Below are 17,229 nucleotides of genomic sequence, written 5' to 3' on the forward strand. Positions count from 1 at the left end.
TTGACGAAAAATACAATTGAATCATTCGAGTGCAGTGTTTGGGCATGTTTAATCGCAATCCGACATTCTGAATCAAATGTGACTGTTGACGAAACTTGGATCCACCACGATACACCAGTCAAATAGTTTTTTGGGATTCCGAAAATTATGATCCGATTATTTGGAAAAGGGTATTTATTATGTGACAGTATTCGATCCTTTCGAAAGATTAACTGAATGAAAAACAACTTAGATTGGCGCAAAAAAGTTCTCTACAACCAGAACAGAGCATCGTCCCCAATGACATTAATATGGACAAAGCATCTGGAAAAAAATGACACTCACTTTTTTGTCGGGTTGCTATAAATTGCTATAATATATTGCTATAAATTCACGATGCTTTTTGTTGGGTCTGCAGAATGGTTCGGTTCGAACGGGTTCGCTCAAATGAACATTGACACTAAAAACACTGTTCTAACGCCATTACAATAAAGGTGATATTGCTATAAATTCCCGATGCGTGATATCGCATAATGGAAATTGCATGACGTCTACCTATACATGTGCGAATGTCGCTATGCGCGAAATTACTTGCTAGCTACTGTATTGAGTGCGTTGTCTATTAATAATGTCATTGGTCATCCCACAGATTGACCGCTGCAATTGCAAAATTGTATGAATTGGACTTCGAATTGGTTTTTCATCCAGCATATTATATCACGGACTTAGCCCTTGTGTTCGTGTTCACAAATTAGAAAATTTGGCTTGGTAGGAAGAAACTTTGGTCAAATCAGGATGCTATCAATCACATGTTATGTTACATAGTTCCACCAAAACTCTTTATTCAGATGGTATGAAAAAATTGACAAGTCGTTTGATCAATTATGTAGCTCTGAGAACACTTGCCCACTACGACGGGTACTTGGTGCAACTTGCCGCAATGGCTGGTCAGTGAGATTATTATCGAGCATGAAGAGTGGAAGTTATACGTGGAGTGTGCAGGATGCCTAAAAAATAAAATGTGTTTAACTTGCTTTCTTACCAAATTTTTCAAACTGCTCTCATAAAGCATTAATTTGTATTCAGTGTTGCTCAATCTTTTGAAGCGGTTCACTTTGAACACAGAAAAGCCAGACATCAAACACCCTATAGATACGCACGGAAATAATTAAATTTGTGCAATATTCTATGTTTTATATTCTACCATGTAAAAACTGGCAGAAAATTTTATTGAACTTATACATACATTAGAAATGTGTGATGTGATATTATTTCGAGCCTATTGGCAAGGAAATAATTAATGAAATCAACATAATATTATAAAAAGATAACATTTTTATTTTGGCATATTAATCATCATGGTTACTGCATAGGCAGGATTCTCAGACATGCCCAACCCAATTATAAAAATCACTTGAGGACTTATGGACTTTTTTTAATCACTTTTATTTACAATACCATGTCATATTACTTTCGGTTAAATTTAACCAATCATTTTAATATGGTATATGGCTATGATTTGGTCTAATGAACTGCCTAATAATTCACTGTATGTCGAAGTAAACACCACTTAAGATTAGTCTTAATAATGTGATGATTTACCTAGCCTGCATGGGTCCATTAGCAATGGGCCCACGCAGATTGTCCATACGCGGTCTTTTTGGCAACATCTTGCGTTTGTCCATCTAGTGGCGGAGGAGGGGGGCCACCTCACGCACTTCGACTTCTTGCCACCGCTGCCACAATTGACACTTTTCACTGACACGCACGCAGACACGCCACCACCTGGTCAGACCGGCCCTCATTAAGGACGAATCACAACGCACAACCGACACTTTCACTTATCAATGACGGACAAACGCTTACGGAGATATGTCCTTAAACACTTCACTGCACGAATAATTTTTGTCGATAAAAACTGTTTGAATAACAATACAGTCACAGTTGATTATATATTATCCATTTAATTGGTGTGTACCAATAGACGCGAAACAAATCGTTCGTCTCTGTGGACACCTATAGAGCACTGGCACAACCGGTGCTGATGATGTGTGGTGAACCAGCGTATCAGGGAAGAAGGCTGCGTAGCCTCTTCATTTCAGCGGAGCAGAGGGAGGCACGCGAGCCTCTCGGTTGCCCTCCGGCGATGGCATGGAGTGAGATCTGTAAAAAAAAAAAAAAATGCATTAATAAAGACTATTCAAAAGCCAAGCAGTGGAGCAAAACAAATTATTAATATAAACAAAGGAAAAATCACAATAACTTTTAGACGAAAATCTCGTACAGTACAAGTAAACTATATATTTCAATAAATTTAATAATTTGACTCATTAATCATTACCAATTATCAATTAAATTATTACTAGTGTCAAAGTTTTATAATATAATATGAAACAACAAAAAGTACCTTACTAAAAACCGAAAGCAGCAGGCCTAATTTTTTTTAACTTCTACCATTTCATCAAAGATTACGAACGAACACCTGTTTGTTTTAATTTGCGTAAAAATGACATAAGCTGAGATAAGATTGTTGATGCAAAATCCCATTTAATATTATGTCAATGCAATTTTTTTTATTGCTTCATGTGGTTTGAATACAGAAAAAATGTGCCATCAGAGGTGGGCCCTCTCAATATGTATTCGTGTCATAAAAGTTGTTCGACGTCACGGCACCAGGTGTTTCTAAATTATTGTATTCCAGTATTCGCCTGTTGTGAAAAAGTAAGATGCAATTAAAGTTTCCCACTAAACTTTTCTAAAGAATGATGCCATACATTGTAAAAATAAACTTTCGACAACAAAGATTGGAAAAGTGGTTCTACAAAAGAAAGACAAGAATAAAACCAGGATAGAGAATTTGTTCAATGAGGCATTTTAGTGTCTTATGATTTATGAGTAGAAAAGAGAATGATAGCTATTATGATATGATGAATAGACAATCCACAAAACTATAATTTGGACATTTTCATAGCTATAAAATCAAAAGGAATATCTATTCCTATTGGAAATTCATATTAATGTGGTCACAAAATCATTTACTTATTTACTAGAACGAAATGACACAGCCCAACCAATTAAACATGTAAGCATTTATTTTTACAATTAAGTAGTGTGATGGTGGTAATGAGAAATATACCTTATAGCTCTCATTTAAAATGTTAAATTAGTAATTAGTAACGAAATTTGTACGTACTTAATTTAAAAATTTAAAAAAATAATACCCTTGTGTTTAATATATCAAATATTTATTGGGTCCACATGTTGATATACTACGACCCTGCTGAATAATAGCTAGGTAGGTATATATTATATTATGTAGGATGAAAACATGACAAAAAAAACTATTAGAACACTTTCGAAAAACGGATGGTAGTTTTCCGCTTTTGATTCATGGATTAATTTTGACAATGTCACTTTCAGATAATATATTATTTACGCAGGATGCAAATGAGATTTACTACAAGAAAAATAAAAGCATATGAACGTGAAATTGAGCCAACTAAATAATATGGCTAGTTACTTTTTAAAATAATTAACTGCGCCCTCACAGTTACGCCACTGCGGTCCATCACCAGTCGTTTCACAATTAAAACTTTTAAAAGCCGGCCAGAGGAGAAAGTTATCGAAAGTTTCACAAATTCGCTAAACTTCCCTTCAATTCTCTTCTCGCCGAAACAAGTTTAGTGCGGAAAGCAGTGGGGTGCCTTCTTGTCCAGGGATAAGGCGATACAATAAATTATTATTATCGATAGGCATGTCGACTAAATACCCTGCCTAACCCCAGACCAAAAAACGTATAATCTACTAGGTAATTGTAAAAAAATCTCCCCTGAATTTTAATATTAAAAATCTCAAATTTGCACAATTCTATTGGCATTAATATTTACTTTCAGATATCTAGCCAAATAAAAAGCTCACACTCAATTAGGGATTGCAAAACCGGGATCCCGCTATTCGTCGATACCGAAATATCGGTATTAAGAGAGCAGATAAATAAAAAATTAAATAACAAAAAATCTACCACATTTGGGCGGAAAAGCTCGCGACTTTGGTTTTGGATGGAATATTAGTTTTTTGGGACAAAAAAGCTCGTGAGATTGGACGGAATTAGGCAAAGTTTATTATGAAAAAAAAAACCTTGTCAATTTGTTTATCTGGATGAAATCGTATTTCATTTTGTGCAAAAAAGTTGATGACACAGAACAAATTAGGGCGCCATGAAACGATTTTATTGTCGTTATGTTTTTAACGAGTAGTATGTACCGGTATTAATATTTTCATTCGGTACACACTGATCTGCTAGCAAGAAAGGATTATATTCATAAAATAGTAGTTGGCGGGCAAATCATTATTTTCGTAACTGCAATGAATTAAGTATATTACTAAAATGATGTATAGATTCTCTTAAAGAGGTGCAATTACAAAAATCATCAGAGCCGTACAAGTATTACATTGTGTGCACAATTTATTGTATCTGCGAAGCTACAAATCCCGCGGCTCATGAAGATAAGTATTTACATACCTACTATCTATTCTGACTCCCGCTTCCGTACACTACAAACAGCAACATGAAATCGCTTCCATGACATGGTCGTAGGACGGTGTAAAACAGATTGTAGAATGAGACCATCGCCAACTACATGCATATTGAATTGAAATCAATGATAATAAAATAATACTACGAAAGACAATAAAATAATATAACGATATAAATTTTATTCGGCATATTCAATCTAATACAGGCGCTATTTCTAAAAATACAAAAGGGAGAAACAAAATCTTGTAATATTAATATTAGGTTAATAAATCATTATAAAAAATAAATAAGTTTGTCGCCGTTTTTGCCGAACACAGCCGTTCGGAGAAAAATATAAACAAAAAGTTAAGAAAAACTTTCCGGCGTAAAAAAGGGCCACCCCTCATTTTTCAAGAGATTTTTTACGTCGCAAAGTTTCGGCGAACTTCTCGCACCCCTACGGCGAAAAGTTTTTTCGGAAGTCGAATTTTTCATCGTTATGTTTTTGTATCAGAGGTATTATGAACGCCCTGTCGTCGATGCCCCGATAGATAAATAAGTCGGATGAATGAGTTTTAAAAACAAAAAAGGAATATACTTTTATGCTTTAAAATAAAAGTTCTATCGTGCCAGTAAGTTATATAATAATATGTTAGTGTGAATTTTGTTCAAATTCATTATCGCGTGACGCCTGCAATTCATCATAGGTAGGCACGTATAAACCGCTAATCCAGCGTTCTCAACTTTGTGTCTTTTCTTGCTAGATCCAGCATATTTCATAAACACTGGCGTATGGCGTTGAATAGCATTTTTCGACACAATTAATAATAAAATACATACATAATCAATGTAACATGAAATATAATTGACTAGTACTAGTTTTAGTTGCATGACTTTTTATTAATTACATTGTTGCAAAATAATTTTTAAAATTGTTTTAAAATTTAATGTTTTTTTTTTTTTAAATCCCAGTTTCTAGAGTCTAGCAGGACTAGCTAGACCTATTTTCCAATTGGGAAAGAATCTAGGATTATTTCTATCAAGTAGCTTGTTTTCTGTGTCGGGTTTTTTTTGTTTGACGGATGTTGGCAACACTGACTCACCATATTATTCAATTATTCTCACAATACGGCATGACTCCGCGTACATTAATTATATTAATGTCATGAATACTCGTACATACTACTACGTAGTGGTAAGACTTCAAAATCATCCCCTGACCAACTCACGAAGCGCTATATAATAATGTACAGTCCGTTATGTAAAAACATAACATTTAAACATTAGAGAATGACTATCCGCGGGGGAGAGTTGTTCAATAAGTGCATCCGAGTTACAGATGAATGAAGACAAAAAATATAAGTTACATAAAATGCGTTTAGAAGCATATAGAAGCTGTATTGGCCGTCAGATATGCCCTTTTAGGAGGTACAAAATAAACAACGTTATTAGTATAGTATAACATAATGTCAGCACACCTGTAAATTTCCAGTTCACAGGCGACAATTCTCTTTGGAGTATTCCGGCAGTCAAACATTATAATATCATGATACGAAAATGATGTTAGGGTGCGATCGATGCTATTATGTTATATTTTTTAGTAAATATTTAAAATTAAATAATAAACATTTGACATAACATTATTATTATACAACACCAGCTTTTTGAATATTGGACCGGTCCCAAGGCCCACTAAAGTCAGTCCGTGAAACGAAACTGTAGAATTCGATAGCAATGCTACTTATTGCACATACTTCGAATGTAAATGGTAAACTATATGTAGAAAATGATCATCGTTGCATATTGAGCGAAATATGCATTCGAAAATCTTCATTTATTGCGAACAGGTTACCCTGCATTGCATTCTAAGATACCCAACAACTAGCATTACAATCGTAATTCGCAATTCAGTGTCACGGTCTGAATATAGTCGGCCTTACAACGCCTCCAACGTGTTGGATCAAGTGACGAATGCGGCTAACCAACTAAAATTTACATGTAGCTTTTTCCAATATGTACTGAAAATGTACACATGGGGTTGAACGAATAGCAATAATGTGTTGAAATAATTGTAAGCGGCTCTGACATCCACACAGTATGATCGGTAAGTGTATTGATAAAGTTGTGATATTCACATTTTCCTCAGGTAAGAGTCAACACATAGGTACGATGACAGTTAAAGGGTAGGTCATGAGTCATGAATCATGATATTGCATTTTTCGTTGTATTACCAGTTCAATAATCCAATAAATACACTTGTGTACACAGTATTAATTTATGTGTTCTCTAGTTTGTAAGCATAAAACAAGTCAAATGTTTTGTAAACGCTATATTACAAACAAACCTGATCATGTAAGTCAGCCGTGTCCAACTTCAAGACCTAGTATCAAAACTCTGATAGTGATTAACCGCATTCTCCCAAAAATCCTTTTACTTGGACAAAGTCCATTCTATTCGATTCGATTCCATCGTCAAAATGAAATCCTCAATTTCCCATTCGTCGTGAAAATGGTGAGTTTTGCTCTTCCTTTGGACACTCATTCAGCACTCATCGTCAAATTATTCTTCTGCTGTGCAGCCACGGTAAAGGGAACTACGCCTCAATATGCTCTTTAGCGGGGATTCACATCTTCTCGTTCTCACTCCTGTGATACGATGAGTTCACGAAAACTTACTCGTAGTTAATTTGAAAGTTAGGGAAATAAGAAAAGGGATGATTAATGCTACCATTGCTACTCCTTCGAAATCTCAGTGAAATTATAATATAACACGTTTATTACATAATATGCATGACTCAATTGCGAGGTATGATCGACCAAAATCCATCCCACGATCGATGCGTTGTACTTCCCCGATGAAGTTATCTACCTCTTGAAGGCGGGATGAAGAAACACACAAATCAGACTTTTGCGATTATTAAAAAATATATCCAAACAGTAAGTAGGTACTAGTGAAAAACATACACCCCAGCCATGGCTGTTATGAGTTTTATGACAATATCCATGTCATTCCCAAAATATACGACTAGCGAGCGATGCAGGGTTAGTTTCACTGCACTCGGATGGTTAGAAACACCCGAATCGTTATAATCGGGGCGGATAGATCGGGCTAAGTCCTCAAAGGGCGGGAGGGTGGAAATTAAACTGGTCAGAAAAGAGGAGGAGGGTGTCGCAGCAGATAGCGGAGCACCCCTCTCATATTATCATTCCAAACTCCGCGACAAACTTTGGTATGGTGCGCCGTACCACGCCGCATACCAGTGGATCTCAATTTACACATCAAGATTGCAATGATATTTGGGGATGGGGATAGAAACATTTATTACGAAATATGTATCAATTAGTTATAGTGTATCATTGAAAATATTAATGCTATCAATGTCCTTGTAACCAATCATAAGTAGTACATCGTATGTAAAACCCTTTTAAATTTTGTTTAATTTTATTGTTAACTCGAATTTAGGGTGAGTAAAGGGATGAAACATCTTTCGACCCCTGCACGATGTCTAGACCTAGTCTAGACCAAGAACATCTTTACAAGAAAAATGATCTTCATTATATTCATAAAAAAAACCATGGAGAACATTTTGACACTTGACCACTCTGCATGCAAGACAGTTTGGTCAGAGCGAGTCTAATTCTAATTATTATCTAACGTCCTAACCGAATCTAGTAGGAAAGTGACTGTCCAAAAGAGTTTTTAATGTATTTTTATTAAAATGTATTGTCATGTACTACAGCCAATTCCATACAGCATAGAGCAGCGATACTCAACCTGCGGCCCGCGAGCCACATGCGGCCCTTTGAGCTTTTATGTGCGGCCCGAACACATTTATTATCAGGAATTTCGTATATCTTGATATTCGTTTCGACTTTGACGCACAGATAGTGACACCCGAAGAGGATTGTCATTATGGTCCACATCAGATCTGGTATACGAGTGTTGCTATTGCACACGATTAATTTAAAAAACACGCATAATTTTTAAAATCTCAAAAATGTTTTGTAAAAAAGGGGAGGTTTCATGATTTTTTTCGTCACACCAGTAGTGATGCGGCCCGCGTTACTTTACAAATATATGTATTTGGCCCGAAGAAAAAAAAGGTTGAGTATCATTGGCGTAGAAGGTTTCTCAACCGGCAATTAATAATTGTTTTATAAATACATACGCCACCAATATGCTACTTTAAATGTTGTTTCAGATTGTAATCGGAATATCTAACTACTATTGGAAAACAATCTATCATTGGAGAGTGCATCATAAACAATTTTTAGATGACTTTCGAACATTGTTATAAAATTTAATGTTTATTTGTCTGTGCACAATAATGTATCTTGGTCTGGACTAGGACATCAGACGTTGCGTAGTTTTTTTACACTGCTATGTGATGCCGTGAATCGTGATGCGTGATGGACGAAATGAATCTACTGTATGTCACCAACATCCGAGCCCTCAATTAAGTTTTGTTATTTTATTATTTAACATTAACGATATACATTATGAAGCCGAAACAGCTCCACACCAATGACTCCCCAAAGTTGTAGAATTAACACAATCTTTCTTTCATCGTCATTTACATTAGAACGTAGGTACTTGACATTTCGATTATTATAAATCAGAACATTGAATTGATGATGCCCACCGGTCGTCATTCAAGTCCATTACTGCATTTGCATGGATTACATGGATTAGCTGGAGATGCTTGATCAAAATTCACATTCGAGAACAGTTAAGGCCGTACATCAGTTGAGGCGCGGTCTAAAAAGATCGTTGCTAGGCGATGCGTGGATTGCGAGTCGCGGGTGCAAATGACGCCTGTCAAACGAAATATTATTTGTCATATAAATCCAGCATACGTCCATTTTATGTTCTGTTTATTGTTCTATTAGTAACAATAATAATATATTCATTGACATGTTTTCTTTTTAAAGTAAATGGGTAACGTTTTTAGTCATCTTTACACGATTTAAGAATTAATTGGCCCGTCGCCATCACGAAGCAAAGTGAAGTGCTTCTAGCTCGACGTTCTCTCACTGAATGCGAGCGAGTCCAAAATTTCGTCGCGCCTACAGTCGAAAATTATTTGCCGTTTCACTGATGCGTCACCTTAATGTAAAGGTAAATAGTTGCTGCTTTGAATTACATCACCGTTTATTCCATAACTGTACAAGAGATAGATTCTCACATACCGAGCAAATTGGTTATTTCCCTTACCACTTCTGCTTAAGCCGTTAATAACACGGATAGTTAGATAATTAAATTTATTAAATGGTTAAGAATCACTGGTGGCGGTCGAAATCTCAAAGCGATATAATTCAAATACGCTGCGAACGTCCAACTTTTTAACAGTTTTTCTTCTTTCGCGGCGCGCTATGGTGGGGGAAGTAGGGGGGGGGACTTTCAGTAAAAGAAGTTCGAAAAGTATCGTCGCGACCACAGCCACCGGAGCGCCCCTAACTTTTTAAGCATTCTTAATTAAAAGCAGACAGAATTAGTTCGACGTTGAGAGAATCTAAATTAGCGAGCTTTGTCCGTCCAATATTCAAATTTATTAAAGACATTTTTATCGAAAAAATTACGACATAGAATATGTACGAAAAGGCAGGGAGGATAATGTTTCAGTGGCCCACGAGGAACGAGTAGGCCGATTAAAATAATATAAATACGTAGTACCTACCTATATTGGGTCCAACAAATTGCAATATCAGTCGTTGCCGACAACTTTTGAAGATTGAATTTTTTATCGAGATGAGAAATTGCAGTGTGCACACACTTACAAAATATCCCAACCGCTTAATATTCTTTCATACAGCAAGTTACTAAACATTGCATAAAGCCGAATTATTTTGGTAAAAATCTTCATCCGATCTATAAAAATATTTGATGCAATTACAAATAAGATCATAGGTACTGATTAGAAACGTACCTTAAAATACCAATATATTTACCAACACCGCCCGTGTCGGTTTATAAAGAAAGTCGAGGGTCTCAAGTTCGAATCCCGGGTCTGAAAAATTCACGTGTTGTTTTTCCAACACGTAAATTTGCCAGACCCGAGGTTGATATAGGTTGAGCACGTGTACAACACCCGTTGATCGTAAACAAATATCTGTTGAAACCCCTTTGTGAGGCGACCGAGATTGTATTATAGACACAATTAAAAAAAATAATAGCACTATAGCTAAGAAGTAAGCTGTATCTACAGTAAATTAGGTTTGAAGGAATTGATATGGGAATATTTTCAGACGGGCTGTAGGTATCATGATTATTATTAATCATACTATATCCATAATCCAACACATCAAAACTTTCAATACATTGACTGACGAAGTTGTTATGAATAAATTATTATATGAAAATATAATATGGCAAATTGCGATGAATATGTAAAAAAACCGAAGGTCGCCGAATGTGAAGGTCTCGCCGGAGGGTGGAACCTTTACTCCCACCCGAGAAAGAAAAACTTTTCCCTCCCGACAACTTACTTTACTGCCAACTACTTACTCCCTCACTCACTTTAGTTCACTTTACTTTAGTTTATTTAGTTCGGGGCTGCAGAGACGCCGCGCGCTTTTACTAAACTTTCGACTCTTGGAGGCTTTGTAAGTACACACACTTTTTGTTTGAGCGTCTGAGCAAACTTTTTCACCACCGAGTCGTTTACCTGCTCTAGATTCGATCAGCGTATTTGATATCATGTTTACAGTGTCTTTGTGAATATGGAGATATCGATATATACTGGTATGATCGTAACTTTATCTTTATCGTATAAACGTAAAGCGTTTGTAAAGTAAAGATGTCACATTTTCTCACTAGGCCAAAAAAACAATAAACAGCTGTTGGTAGAGATAACAATAATGCATGCATGTCAGGGAATATTTTGATTCTGAATATTTGGCGATTATGTCCTGAAAGTTAATTTCTTATTTAATAAGATATAGGCAAGGAAAGAGCAAATTTGAGGATAGAAATAGCGTACAATAAATAGCATTAATGGTTCACCGCAAATATCTTGCAATTCAGATATTTTATTGTTTGTAAAAACTTGTCAAAAATAATATGAAAGATAACGTGTGATGATAATTAATTATTAAATACTGCATCCTAAAATGAAGGCACGTCCGTGATGCCTATAGTCATCGATTAATGTGCGAGGAGTGAGGACGGCTATTGTGATTATTCTCTACGGTTGCTGTTGCTATTGTCTACTGGGCTTAAATCACGCCTATTGTATCGGCGAGTCTCGTTAGGAGCACCTTCCAACTTTACGAATGAAATAGCATGTAGCCCACGTACGTATGCCTATAAATACACATACGTGTATTTCTACGTTACGTTTTTCAAACGTTATCAATGTTGTCCATAGGTAAAAACCAGCCTTGCCAGGGGGCAATTAGGCGATAGAATAAAGAAAACAAAAACCTCATAGCAAATGTGTATTATTTACCAGGTCGTAATATATTATGGCATGTTTGGTGGAGTCAATAGTTATCAAAGACTCCCTTTTTAAACACAATTTATTGAATATGTTTTTTTATGTGTAAACATCGCCTTCCCTCCAAAATATCACTGTGTCAGAATTAATGTGACGACTAAACGACGTTATAGCAATACTAAATTGTGAAAATTACTTCTTCACCATTGATAAATCTGTATACCAGAGGTAAACTACGGTAAATCCAAAATGACAACTTCACAGGAGAGACGAATTTGTGATTTTTGGAACTTTCAACTTGTGGCATTCGTGAATGGAAAAAGATAAAATTTATCTATTTATCAAAACCTTTTTGTTTGTTTACCGCTGTAGTTCGATTATAAGTTTCATCAAAAGAATTGTATGTTTTCTTACTGTTGTTTACCTCTAATAGTTATGGAGTTACAATGACATTTTTAATTTTTAACTTTTATAATAAGAGCAATATGAGTTACAGCTGTTTACCACGTATGCAGGATAAGTAATGAAGTAACAATATAACATAACATATAACGATTGTCGTCAGCTCCAACTTGATATAGATAATATATTAGATTGGGGCAGGCGTAACAAACTAGAATTCAATATTGATAAATGCAATCTTTTGTCGTTTACCAGAGCCTCAAAAGTGTTGTTTTTCCAATACTCGATGCATGGCAGAGTTCTGTCACGAATATCATCTGTAAGGGATCTTGGCATTACGTTTGAGAGTAAACTGACATTTATTAGCCATATAGTTACCATTTGTAACAAGGCGCTTAAAATGTTGATTCGTCATGCGTACTTCCCGGGTCTTTTCGGATGTTACGGTATTAAAACTTTTATTTAATTCTTTAGTTCGAAGCAGACTTGAGAGTGGGTCTATTGTTTGGGCACCGCACCAGTTGAAGTATGGCCTTATGGTGGAGAGGGTTCAGAAGAAATTCTTGAGACTCCTTTATTTGAGGTTGTACGGATACTATCCGTGGCTTTATCCAACTGACTTTCTCTTAGGCATGCTTACATACTGCAGTTTGCAATTTAGAAGAAATCTTTATTTAGCTATGTATTTTTTTCGACTTATACGAGGTATAAATGAGAACTCTGCCATTCTGGGCAGTGTTGACCTGTGTGTCCCTGATAACTATCTTAGAAATAGAGAACATCAGTTGTTTATTCTCCCAAGGTGCAGAACCAACCTGCCACTGGTAATGCCAATTGGGAGGGCGATAACTATGTTCAACGAAATTGCTTCGGGTGTTGATATATTCCACCTACGTGAGGATGAGTATAGGTGGACGTTATTTTATAAATAGGGTCTGCTTAACTCATCCGGTGTATTTCCATGTACCTATATAATTAATATTTTTGTATGTACATATTTGTTTAATAACATATTATCTATCTCTTTTTTATGTCATGTTGTGAACGTCTTAAACTTATAATTTGTAATGTCCACAATATGTAAAAATAAATAAATTGAAATTGAAAAAATTGAAAAAAAACATTAACTCCATTTCACGAATTTTGGAGTTACAATAGTTTACCTCTGGTATACAGAAATATTATACGCGTTGCTTACACATACAGCCTTGAATCTTGAGGGTACTAACTGGACTTAAAATTTGTATTATTGATCGGAAATGATTGGGCAAACTGCCGACTTATAAAAACTCCAAAATGGTGTGAGATGGCTAATTATTCAACAAAATTGCAATACGAACAAAAGTTAATGGCGGCCCATCTATTAAAGATAAAGGAACACATCTTTGGCATTAAATTTAATTGCTGTGTGTAAGTATACCAAGTACCGCAAATACGCAGCCCGAAGTTCCGTATCGCGCAGGATTAGCGTATTCGACTCCAACTCGCACCCCGTTCATAACATTATCTATCTCACTTCCGGCCGCCCGCCGTTTACCACCCCAAACGCCCAAAACAACCACCCCCGGGAAAGTTGGAGCGAACGGCGCGGCGCAAACTTTCCAAGCTGTGTGACACTGCCAAACTTGGCGGAGGGGTCGCCCGCTTTGCCGGCCAAACTTGCGCCGATTTCATATTAATGTAACGAACTTTAAACGAATACGGCAGACTATGGGGCGAAGAGATGGGGGTGGATTTGTTCAAGGTTCCATCCATCAAGTAATAATAATTAATGGGTAATTTAAACTCAAAAACTTTTGACGGAGGAAAAAATCTGCTGCCGTTCAAATCAGATCTTAAAGAGACCGAAACGAACTCCGACTGTGTTGATTCATGCGGACCTATCTATAAAGAGTAGGGAATCCAATCCGGAGCCAAAATTCTGATCCCGGGATTTCGGGATTACAATTTGACAATCCCGGGATCCCGGGACTGGGCACTTTTTCCATTGTTAATACAAAATTTTTATATTTACAAATAACATTGATAAAATCGGTCAAAAATAAATCTAGTATAATTTATACTATTTAAGACATTTATTGTTAATATCGTATACGTTCAATCTTGGAAATACACAAGTTTAACGGAGTAAAATATAATATTGTAATATAAATAATAATGTGAATTTAATAGGAGATTGCTGTTTCTGATAGTAAAGACTTAATGAATGGATTAGCGAGATTTAAAATAGTTAAGATAATCATAGCGTACTTATGGCCTTTCCGCTTCATAAATCTAATTAGTCAGCCAAATATGAAACTGCCGTAAAACGTATCATATCATGGTGGAATTACTTTGTTAAAAGTGCCAAGCATTGTTTTTTTCCAATGTTTCCATTTTTAATAATTTATGTGAAAAAATAAAATGAATCGGCAACCTACACATGGGTATAAATCAAACTTCATTCAAACTCAGTTTATTTCTAATGTAGTTATTTTTTATTAAAAGTATTTTTTTCTGTTATATTTTCGCTTTTATTTTATTTTCCATAAAAATTGATAAAAAAATCAATCCCGGGATTCATAGGTATCGAAAATAGCTCGGGATCCATAATAAAGAGTAAGTGATACCATTGATAATAATGTACTTTCTCGCATTCAATGTTTCAATATTGAAATGGACACGTTAGCAGAATAGTTTAAGACATAACCCAAAGTGGAATGTCTGCCTCGCGAAGAGGTCGATTGGTTAATTGCTCTGGGTCCAAACACAAATAGAAAAACACTCGAATCCCGAGACCCACGAATTGAAACAATGTGCCGTATTTTCAGCACAGCTTTTTCAGTCACGTTATCCTATATTGACCAGTTTACGAAGAATTGCGTTGACACGGTCCAAGTACACTTGGACTGAGTGCCATCTAAGTGTCAGCTTCATACTAATTATTCCTATCCAAGCTAACTTGGATGAGTAGAACGCGGTCCAAGTAGCTTGGATAGGAATAATTAGTATGAAGCTGTCACTTCGATGGCACTCGATCCAAATGTACTTGGATCGTACTTGGACCGTCTCAACGCGGCTTTAGTAAAGCCTAGCAGACCCACGTATCTATGGCCATGCTAGTTTACGAGAGCCCTTTACTTTCCATATTATGACACATCCATTAGAATTAGAACGTCTACGATTGATACATTCATGGCGAATTCTACATCGATAGAGAAACACAATGTAAACAAAAACCTGTGATACCTATATTGAAAATAACCTTACTGAAAATATGGACGAATAAATAATAACTGAACACCCCTTTATGCATTGTGAACATAACCCACATTTACAGTATTTCTATTTCAGTAGGCCTGTAATATTAATAATATTTAGTATATTATAGAACAGGTGCAGACACAGTAATTATTATTACCCGAGTTACTCGTATGATAGAAAACGGAGAAATTCAATGCGCTTCAAGTTTGGTCATTAGTGCCTAAACAATGTCTAAACAACTTTTGTTAGCTACGATGACTCGCCTTGTCTGATCGTGATGTCGATAACTCGATGGAACCAACATTAGTGCCAATTGCAAATTAACACACAACGTATTGTACGCCCCATTTTGCATACCCTCTTCGCTATCGTTGAGTGGATCCATACAATATAATACACTTAATAATATTAACAAAAGTAATATAATTTAATTTAATTTACATTAACGCGATAGTAGTCCATTGGTCAATCATTATAAATAACAAATTCTGCGCATATATAGAAGAGAATAAAGCAGAGAATAGGTCAAATCCATTAAAAATATGGAGTCAACCTTCAAAAAATCATGATCTATGATGACATGCGAACGCGTCAATTCGTATGCAAATTTGTACCTACTACAAAGTTGCACTGTTAACCCAAAATTTGGGTTAATAAAGAAAGAAATTAATGTCAAACAACGATAATTATCATACTTATCGTAAAATTTAACGAGGTTGCCGGCTACATGTTGCCAATGTGGACCCGGCATAATGAACGCCTGTCATGTGAATAACGCAAACGTTTTTAAAAATAACCCATATTATTTTATCTATGTTATAGAGATATAGACAACATACCTACTATTGGTACTTGGGTGTATTTATTATGAACGATTGCTACCAAACTATATCGCACAGATAAATAAAGGCAGCTGTGTTACCTTTTCGTCTACAAAAACAAACTAAAGCTAAATAAATAAATCGCAGAGTGCAATCGATATAAAGTTACAGGCACGCGGCCGGATACTTCGCATGCAGTTCACACAAGTAAACAAGATAATGATGTTTTTACATACCGAATGCAATATTTCATTAATAATTAATACAGGACACGTGAGTTTCGTCTACATAACAACATAACATTATTTAAACTAGGAGTGGGAGAGAGAACTAGCAATGTGTCATTCTCTGATACGGGTGTCCAAAAATATTTTTTAATTAACATGAATAAACCACGTCCCCGCCGACTTTAATACGATGTGACATATTACATAGATAATATATTATTTATAACATTACATAGAATCTTCATGAAATTTAGTCATGGATCCCTGATTCAAGAATAATATTCTATGGTGTGTATGTACATATATTAAGCAAATAATAATTAAATTGTTATAATTAAGACGCCCGCCGTAGGTACGTGATTTAATTCTATTTGAAATCGCGAACTCCCACTTTCAGACAGTGACGTACATTGAATAATTATTCATGATATCGTCACTTCCACTGTGAAGTTGCGAATCTGCAAAATGTCAATTGTTCAGGAGAGCAAAAAATATCATCTTATAAAAATATTAAAAAATATATATTATAAAAATATTATCTTGCATACTGTTTATGTATTTATAGTACAAATATGTCAGATTCGTCTGAGGTCAATTTTATTATTA

The 17,229-nt window shown here is 35.5% G+C and overlaps 1 protein-coding gene across 2 annotated transcripts in view; it reads right to left on the reverse strand.

Moving 5' to 3' along the window:
- The window catches only part of CtBP (C-terminal binding protein), a 93,033-nt gene that overhangs the window by 16,937 nt on the left and 58,867 nt on the right, over positions 1-17,229 (reverse strand). For both annotated transcript variants that reach the window (XM_085953638.1, XM_085953637.1), the window contains exon 3: positions 1,582-2,142. In XM_085953638.1, coding sequence (XP_085809764.1) covers positions 1,582-1,664 — 83 coding nt within the window. In that variant the 5' untranslated portion in view covers positions 1,665-2,142. The remainder of the gene's footprint in view (positions 1-1,581; positions 2,143-17,229) is intronic.

Source organism: Rhyacophila brunnea, unplaced genomic scaffold, assembly GCF_057557595.1.
Source record: "Rhyacophila brunnea isolate RB1 unplaced genomic scaffold, BYU_Rbru_1.0 scaffold_4, whole genome shotgun sequence".
Taxonomy (NCBI): Eukaryota; Metazoa; Arthropoda; class Insecta; order Trichoptera; family Rhyacophilidae; genus Rhyacophila; species Rhyacophila brunnea.